The sequence below is a fragment of the Lates calcarifer genome, linkage group LG16_LG22 (assembly GCF_001640805.2).
Source record: "Lates calcarifer isolate ASB-BC8 linkage group LG16_LG22, TLL_Latcal_v3, whole genome shotgun sequence".
Classification (NCBI taxonomy): Eukaryota; Metazoa; Chordata; class Actinopteri; family Centropomidae; genus Lates; species Lates calcarifer.
The window spans coordinates 13,535,796-13,545,591 of NC_066848.1; the positions used below are offsets into that span (position 1 = coordinate 13,535,796).

The 9,796-nt window shown below is 42.4% G+C and overlaps 1 protein-coding gene across 5 annotated transcripts in view; it reads left to right on the forward strand.

Moving 5' to 3' along the window:
- akt3a (v-akt murine thymoma viral oncogene homolog 3a) overlaps positions 1-9,796 on the forward strand; it is a 51,143-nt gene that overhangs the window by 34,749 nt on the left and 6,598 nt on the right. For all 5 annotated transcript variants that reach the window (XM_018697012.2, XM_018697011.2, XM_018697014.2 and 2 more), the window contains 6 exons: positions 1,460-1,604; positions 2,382-2,513; positions 2,718-2,783; positions 3,913-3,981; positions 5,983-6,105; positions 6,860-6,988. In XM_018697012.2, coding sequence (XP_018552528.1) covers positions 1,460-1,604; positions 2,382-2,513; positions 2,718-2,783; positions 3,913-3,981; positions 5,983-6,105; positions 6,860-6,988 — 664 coding nt within the window. The remainder of the gene's footprint in view (positions 1-1,459; positions 1,605-2,381; positions 2,514-2,717; positions 2,784-3,912; positions 3,982-5,982; positions 6,106-6,859; positions 6,989-9,796) is intronic.

Here is a 9,796-nt window from a genome sequence, read left to right on the forward strand (position 1 = left end):
TTACTCAAGCGTTGTGTGTTTCTCTTCTCTGTGGATAAACCATTATATTCATCATGGTTAAATACAGTTAATGTGTCTACACATCCTGATGCATGGCTGGCCTTCTACTACAGATGATGATCACACACACACACACACACACACACACACACACACATACACACAATCAAACTCACATACTTCCTCTCAGCAGATGTTGAACAACACTGCTAATGGAAACTCAATGGGGAGGAACAATGTTAGCAAACAACAATGCATTGTTCCCTCTAATGCATGGGTGTGTGTTTGTGCGCTTACTTGTTCACTGTCTCTGTGTGTGTGTGTGTCTCTCTCTCTCTCTCTCACACACACATGCACAGACTGGTAGGCATTAGTTCTGCTCCATGATCATTGCTCATTTGGTTGATTCTCTAGTTGACCATGTTTCCTCTCTGTTGAACAAATAGGTGTTTATGTTAATTGAAAACACTTTAGTGCCCTCAGAAACCTGGTTAAATAAGTACACTTGCCATCCTTTTGGAGAATCTGTGACCAATATTATATTTTACACCTGTGTAATGTATTGTTACCAGGGCTGGTTTCAATTATGTTACTGTATGTATGTACTATGCTGTCTGATGCGGGCCAGAGCTGCACAGGGCACAGGGGTACAATAACAGACACAGTTGTACAATATCATGTTACCTGATATGATAGCCCTTTGATACATTAAAATATTCAGTTCCTGTTATGACTGTATCAGACACAATGCGACACAAGCCACAAATAATAATAACTTCTTTATCGATTACTCTGCCTATTATTTTTGTCATTGAATCATTTTATCCATGAAACGTCAAAAAGATTATACATTTATTGTTAAGCCACCAGTCTGAACCCCGACAATACTTGGTTTATTATCAGTTATTAAATTGAAAATAAGTAGGTACTTTTGCTTGAAAATTCACTAAACTGATTGATTATTGAAATAGTTTTCTGTTAAATGACTAATCATTGCAGCTCCTAAATGACCCTTCAAACATGGAAGAACACTGGTACATATGTAAAGGAAAGGATCAATCCTCTGTCATTTTATCAGGGTTAAACAGTAATACGTAATTTCCCTGAGGGAGTCATCCCAAAGGGATCAATAAAGTCTGTCTAAGTCTGTCTAAGTCTGTCTAAGTCTAAATAATGTGAGTCAGAAGCAGTGGATAGGAAACAGCAGCTATTGGTATTAGTGGATGTAAAATCAAGTTTCAGTCGGAGCTGCATTGTGGCCCAACTATCTACCTCTGACCTGGAAAAAGTCATCCATGCCTTCGTATCCTCCCGTCTTGATTGTTGTAACTCTTAATACTGTGGTATCACTCAGCCTTCTTTGTCATATCCTTCCTCTGTTGCCTGCTAAATAAATAAACCTGAGTTGACTTGAATAGTGGTTCCATAAACTGTATGTTGGTGTATGTTTTAAACCCAGAGATGAGTGGACAGAGGCCATCCAGATGGTGGCTGACAAGCTGCAGAGACAAGAGGAAGAAAGGATCCAGTGCAGCCCCACCTCCAATATCGACAACATGGTCGAGGAGGAGATGGACATCTCAACCACCCACCACAAACGCAAGGTAAGACATGACAGCTAAAGCGCCCACAGACACATAAACACATACTCACTCTGAAAAATTATTCCAGCTGCACTTTTGTTGTTCATTGCCTTGTAATGGGTTATTACCTTTGACTACTTGCAATTTAAAAAATTGTCCTCTCAGTCACAGGTTTGTGTCAACTAATGAAACAGCCCCTGTAACAACAAGGGTGTAAATTGGTTTTCCCAAATTATAGTCATGCAGCAAGTAAAAGCAGTCATGCAAAATAACTTTTGTAAATGTAGTTGCCATCAAAGGCAAAGACTACACTTGGGTAAAGTTCATATTAGATATTTCAAGTTAGCTACACAGTGTAAAGTACAGGTGAAACCCCCTGTGGACTTCATGATTCATTACACCGCAAACATAAAGATTTTGTAGGGTGTAATTTTGCTAAGTGCATAATGTCAGAAATGTTACTGAGCAATGGGCTCTTATAGGGCAGTATAATGAAACAATATTTATCTGGTCCTGACAGAAATGTGTAGAACTAAATATTGAAATCTTTTTTAGAGTGTTTTTTTTTGTGCCAAGGTTGGCTTCTTTTGTTAAATGAGAAAAAGGTTTTTGTAGAAAAACATGCTAATATTGCTTAAACCAAAAAAATGTATTGGTACTCAGACTCAGGTGCTGACAATAGTATTGAGACTTTTCAAGTGAAACACTGCTCTTCACTGTCAGTGGGACAAATCAACTGTTCAACTTAAAGCATAGATAAATTGTTGATATTGGTCTTCTGTGTTTCCCTCTCCTTAGACAATGAGTGACTTCGACTACCTGAAGCTGCTGGGAAAGGGAACCTTTGGCAAAGTGATTCTTGTCCGAGAAAAAGCCAGCGGGAAATATTATGCCATGAAAATCCTCAAAAAAGAAGTCATCATAGCCAAGGTCAGTGTATTCATCTACTGATGATTCTTAATATCTTTTTTAATTTCAAGTGGACTGAAGTTTGTGGCACTAAAGCCTTTTTAAAATTTTGAGTACAGTGTTAGATGTCAGTATCTGATGTTTGTGTTGCTCAGAGTGCTCCTCAGCTGCCTGCTTATTTAGCTATTTGATTGAAAATGCATTTACCGTATCGTGTGTGTACAGGATGAAGTGGCTCACACGCTCACAGAGAGCAGAGTACTGAAAAACACCAGACATCCCTTTCTCACTGTAAGTACTTCATATACACAAAAACAACTGGTGGAAATTCAGACATTATGTGCATATGCAAATGTGTGGACATCTGTAAGAGTGTATGTAACATGTGTGCGCACACTCACACACAGATGACATATTGATCCTATGCATACCTGAATCTCTCGAGGCTAATTATGAGTGAGGTGGCAAATTGTTGTACATTAACGACTGCATCTGTTGGCTTTACACTCAGTCTTTGACAATAGCCACTGCTCATTTTTATCACACTCCCTTGAAACACGCACATATATATGAATGTTAACACACACACGCGCGCACACTGTCGTGAGAGCAATTACAGTTCACATCTGAGTTTACCCCTGTCACACCTGCAGCCACAAAGAGACTCAGACCAACTGTTCTTTTGTCTAGCTGCTTTCTCCCTCAAAAGAAAACACACACACATACACCTACACACACGCACATACACACACATACTTCATACACTCGCATGCTTGCTTTGAATAAGCAAATACAGACATAAACTGTTTGAAGCTATGAATGATCACGTTTTGTTGCTCCTGCTGTTTTAGCTAGAATGGGACCAGACTCCACGCTGCGTATGAAATAGTTCACTCTGTCACTTCACTGTTCACTGCATAGGGAATGCATGTAGAAAACGAGTATGTAATGTGTTATTTAGCAAAATCAAAAACAATATTTGATGCTATTCAGGTCTTCTCTATGCAACTGGTTATGTCTGTGCTGTTCCAAAAACAAAAAACTATTGTGTCAGTAAATGCATCGCGGTAGTTATCTTGTGCTTGATGAGTAACAATCACTTGTACGCTACTTTTTCCATTGCACTGTTGGATAATTTGAGCACAATATACAATGTAAGATTAAATTTAATTAACATAATGGGACAAAAAAAATTATAGACATAATAAATAATGGGCTATGTCAGAAACAGTGACTTTTCCAATTCAGTCTCAGTACTCATATTACAAGTGGATAAGAATGTCCACCAAGTGGTATTATGTTTGTGACACACACATGAATCAATTCAGTCATATAAATTGTGAAATTGTGTTAATGTGTTTGTATGAGTGCACTCATTGCATGTGTGTGCGTGCGTGTGTGCGTATGCTTCTCATTTCAGTCATTGAAGTATTCATTCCAGACTAAAGACCGCCTCTGTTTCGTCATGGAATATGTGAATGGAGGAGAGGTAAGACACACACACACACACACACACACACTTTCATGATGGTTGTGCTGTATGTGGTTACCCATGTTTGTGCTGCTAATTTAAACAGCCAGTTAAACCACAACTCCACCACACTAACTGACAGAGGCAGACTCTCATTGTGCTGTGAGCTCAAAGCTGCTACATATTTACAGTATTCAAAAAGATGCATATCTTGCCTCTTTTTGTCTTTATTTTGATTAGTAAATATTTATCTTAAATAATCATTCATTATAAGTGTGTCACTTTCCATTGCAGTAGATGCCAGTGTTAAACCAAAATTAAATGAGACTGTATTTGAAGTGCAAATGGATTGTTTTAAATAGTATTTAAAAGATGGTCTCCCAAGCATTTATATAAATGTCTCACACAGATAAATACACATTTTTTACAGGGGGCAATATAGTGTAATTGGAGTATGTGGCAAAGAAATGTTCACACATGCAAACGCTCATAAAGAGACTAAAGTTTCACTGTTCGATTGCTTTCTAACACAGTTAATTTGCCAACCAACTGGCCTCTTGCTTGCCTTCTCATCTCTCCTGCTTGTGTCTATTTATGAACACACCTATGGGGCAGATATAGCCAGAATGACAGTCGGAGACGAAATGAGTTTGGATTCCCCCACTTTTCCATTTCTCAGATATTTAATCGGGCCGTTTTTGCAATCTTGGTTCATTCCCTCAGTGTAACTGTCACCTGCTCCCCTCCCAGTTAGTTAGGCAGTTCAGCCAGCGCCAGGCCTGAGCAAACACACACACACACACACACACAAACAGAAAAACACCAGCAAACACACACATACTTAGACAAACACACACAGCAAATTTTTACCTCAACGGACGAATTGTGACCACACATACCACACAAACATGGACACACACAACCCATTACAAACCTGCCACAGTCACAGCTGCCAGTACACTGATGAAGGCCCACCTGTCGTGTTACCCCCTCTCACTGCACACCCCCACACACACACCCACACAGACACACACACACACACACACACACACGCTACACACAGACACCATTTGAGCAAGGTGGTCTGTGAGCATCACTCCAGTGGCCATATGCAAACCTCCCTGAACAATTAATGGGGAGATGTGTGCCCCTTAGGCCTCATGGGTAATTTGTACGACTTGACTGGTGCGCTGCAGCAGGCTGATGTCATTTTTGGTGCCACATGTGTAGCAGTGTGACAGTGACAACTTGACAACTGACGGCTAGGGAGAGAGAGAGAGAGATGAAGAGAATGTGAGGTGAGCAATAAAAAAGCAAGATGGAGGAGAAACAGGAGGTCGAGCCACCTGGGAAAGAAGACGAGTTGCGGACTCTTTAAAGTAAAAATGAGCTCCTTTGCCAAAAACAGGGGGACAGATATGAGAATGCAGTAAATGAAGACGGAGGCTCAAGGGGCAAGGCCAGTTAGGCCACTAATGAGTGCTGCACTGGAGGCAGTTGGGATGGGAGGCGGGGTGGGGGTGGGGATGTTGGCGGCAGTGGCAGCGGCGGTCGGCCTGTCTTTAACTAGACTGGTGTATTGATTAAACCCTTGATTTGGCCCCTGTCGCCGAACTCCACGCCAGCGCCGTGCCAACCTAGCCCAGAGGGTAACATGGAAGAGGTATGCGAGTGTGAGTGAGTGTGTGTGTGTGGTGAGCGGGGGCTGCTAGATGAGGCGCCAGCTGCCGAGTGCCTCCACCCGCCCTCCTCCGAGACGCCTACACCCCCACCCCCTACCCCCCGTCCACACGCACCCCTCACACACACACACCCCCTGCTCACCCTCCCCTCCACTATCTATCATCTCAATATGGTGCGGGCAGCCAGTTTGTGTTGTGCTAATTTCCTCCAATAAATCAGTAATTATTGCTGTGCCGTCCCTGCTGTCTCCCTCCACCCCACCCCCCACCCCCTCCCACTCTCTCCCTCTCCTCTCTCCCTCTCCTCCCTCTCTCTTCCTCCCTCCTTCTCCCGCAGCTGTTTTTCCATTTGTCCAGAGAGCGGGTGTTCTCAGAGGAGCGCACGCGCTTCTATGGCGCCGAGATCGTCTCAGCTCTCGACTACCTGCATTCAGCCAAGATTGTGTACCGGGACCTCAAGGTAAACAGAAACAGAGAACGGCAGGCCAGCTGGGGGGCATGGATGAGAGTGATCAGATATTTGAGGGAAAACTTTTTTTAAAGCCCCCCCTTATGTTTCTAGTTTTTTTTTCTCCATCCAGGAGGAGACGAGTGGCTCAGGATGTGTGGTAATTAAAGAGAGGGACAGGGACAAGCTCACACAGACATAAAGCAGTAAAGAAGTACGGGAGGCAGAGGCAGGGAGGGAGGGAGGGAGGGGGTTGCTGATGCCACAGAGGTAGAGAGGTAGATGGCTCTGTCTGAGCGTCTGCCTGGCAGCCTTGGCCCCAGCACTGCTCACAGCAGCCAAGAAAACAGAAAGGAGAAAAAGCTGACAGAGAGCGAGAAAAACACTTCAGCCATTAAAATTAAAAGGTTGAGTGGCTCCACTACACGCCTGAAGTTTATTTCCCTCCTCTGCTTGGAGTTTGTGTGTCTGAGTGTGTGTATTGCCACTATGTGGGGTATTACAGTATGGTTTCCTTTACCTTTCCTCTTCAGAGCTGTAAAACCTTGACACAAAGTATTAGTTTAGTCAATTATAAAAGCTGTTACATGTTAATTCTCAGTCATGAATGATGAGAATGAAATATTTTTGAGATGAATATAAGCCAGTATCCAATAAATGCACTGTCAGGGTTACAGTTTTCTCTTCTATTTCCTTAGGTTTTTTAAAAATTCTGATGGGGAAAGTTGCATTGTGGGAATTGCTGTATATTTTGTTTCCCTCTCAGTTGGAAAACCTGATGCTGGATAAAGATGGCCATATCAAGATCACTGACTTTGGCCTCTGCAAGGAGGGGATCACAGATGCTGCTACCATGAAGACCTTCTGTGGCACTCCAGAGTACCTTGCACCTGAGGTAACACTTCTGTTTTCTTATAACCTGATTTCTTTTTTTTTTGTTTGTTTGTGTTCTTTTGATTTCATTTTTACATTTTTAACTGTTTCTGTCACTCATGCCTTGAACCTCTCAACCATCACTCTTTTCCTGTCCTTTATCTTCATGAAGATTTTTCTTTCATGACTTAAAGCAATTTATGATCTGTGTTTTTCTGCCTTCCCACTTTTTCAGTCTCTTTTTCTCTTCTTGCTTTGATCTTCACCCCCAATTTATCCATCAATACATTATCTAACAACCATTATACAGTTATGAATGCAAGCACCACCAACAACCACCCCAAAGTAAGGTATGAAATATAATCACAGTCACAGTGTATGCTGAAAATGAAGGGCAAATCAAAAGGCTCATTTCAGTCACTTCAATCAGTTCACTTTACTGTCACTGACAACTACAGTATATATTTTGTGCAATATGTTAGTTCCGTGCATCATATACAGGTACAATCATATGCTGCCAGGTCAAGTATGTTATAAAGCATTAGTCCATCACCTGCTTGTCAACCTAAATATTTGTTAATTACAATACAAAATGACAGTACGAAGTCAACATCAAGCTTAAATTGATGGGCTATATGATATTCTGCTCTACTGAAAGTGTATCACAGGTGACATGAGAAGACATGACTGATAATTTTAGTGTGCTTAAACACATCTGAGACTGATTATGTACAGTACATATATTTTTGTTATTTCATGAACGTAAGATTGACTGAGGCTTTGTAGTACACAAAAGCATCTGTAGCATCCACAGGCAGCCGATCCATTAGGCAGCATTTCTGCAGCGCTCAGGGTTCCACCAGGACGGCCCCTGTGAACTGTGGGACTTGCACACTGTTGCCCACTGCACAGCACCTGCTTATCTAACAACAGCTCAGGCTGATTAGTTTAACTAACAGGATTATTACTGATCTTTGATAAATGGGTGTACTCTGCAGAGGCCAAACAGAGAGTGCACACAAACACAGTACCCCTCAATTACGAAGTGATGATTCAGGTACTTTCTCACGGCCATGTACCCATAATACCCTGCATTTTCTAAGGATGTTTGAAAATGTACATTTTCATTTGCAGATTTCACAGGCGGAGCGTTTCCATAATAACAGGGTGAACTGTAAATATGCAGCTTAAGTGTGTGAATGAGGGTGTTGGTTGAACTGGAAAAGGGCACAGCACAGCACAACGCGCTCACACACACACACATACACACACATACACACACCACCACCACCACCACCGCATTCTTGTAATAATTTTTTGCAGCCATCCGCTGTCCAGCCATCAGCGCTGCTTCACTCGAAGGCCAGCAGATCAACTGGCGAGAGCGTTGCAGGACTGTAGGTGGTGGAGACAGAACGATGGAGATGTGGCGATGAAAGCAGGAGGGGAGAGACATAGTGTATATCCCACTTGAAAAAGTATGGAGGACAATTTGGCGCAGCATTTTGTGCTTTTTTTTTAGAGTCCCTTCCTTTGCGTGCCAAAAGCTGATTGGAGGCTGTTGGTTATTTTTCACAGGATGTGCGTCTGTGTGCGTTTATGAGTGTGTGTGTGTGTGTGTGTGTGTGTGTGATTGCAGTAGAAAGTGCGGGCTAAAGCGAGGCAGATGGCGGCAGATGGGCGAGGTTGGAGGAAGGTGCTCGGAAAAAACCTGGAAATCTACACCGCCGCCACTCGCCCGCCCGCTCGCTCTGCTCGCCCGCCCGCGTGTAAAAATAACACAGTTTGCTCGGAGCCAAGTTACAGAGATGCAAAGTAGCCGGGATTAAAAAGAGAAAGGGGGAGGTGGGGGTTGAAGACAGAGGAAGATGAGAAGGGAGAGAAAATATTTCAGGGTTACAGGAGTGAAATTCAGACAGTTCCTGTGTTTGCCGTCAGTGAAAAGGGCAGATGAGAAGTGTATAAAAAGGGTCTGTGTATGCTGTGTGCCTGAAGGAAGTCGTACACATACTTCCGCAGCACAATGCCGTAAAGTGAATAATTCCTCAGCTGAACTTGTAAAGCATTAGATTGAAGAGTGAATGTTTGTTTCAAGGATAGTCAGAAATAAAATAAAGATTAATGTGAGATTAATGAACAATGAGCTGTATAAGGTCCTTGTAAAAGGATGGAACAGGATCAGAGAAAACACATGGGGAGTATTTTCTCTCTGTTTTCTCATATTTTTTGTGTTTGACACATTTCCTTGTGGCTATGTTTTTTGTTGAAAGTGTTGAAGGGGATGGATTTGGGCTTTTTTCCATGTATTTGTATGTGTTTGTTTTTATTCTGTTTGTATGTTGTATATGTTTGGCAATATGATTTTTCTTTTTCTTTTTTTAATTGTAGCTGTAAATGTTACATAAACATTGCAGCATATTCAGTCATTAGACATCAGGACTGTGTCAGCATAAACCAATTTCCAAATGATGACACTTTGGAGATAGAAGGTCTGTGTTTGACACCAACAATATGTGAGTGTATGTTCACTGTGAGGTGTGTGTGTGTTTGTGTTCCCTGCTGGGTATTTGGGCTGGTACAGCCACAGGCTGTGTGTGCCCATCCTGTCCCATCTAGTGTTGTCCAGGCTGCCAAAGCTCTTGTCCCGTGAACAGCTTCTAGCTGCCACATGGCTGCCCCATCAGGGACCAGGACAGGACAAGACTTTCTCCCTCATGGCTGCTTTTAACCAGACCTCTCCTCCCTCTCCTCTCCTCTCCATCTTCGTCTCTTCTCTTCTCTTTTCTCCCCTGCTGATTCATCTCATTTGTTACTTCTTCTGTCCTATTTA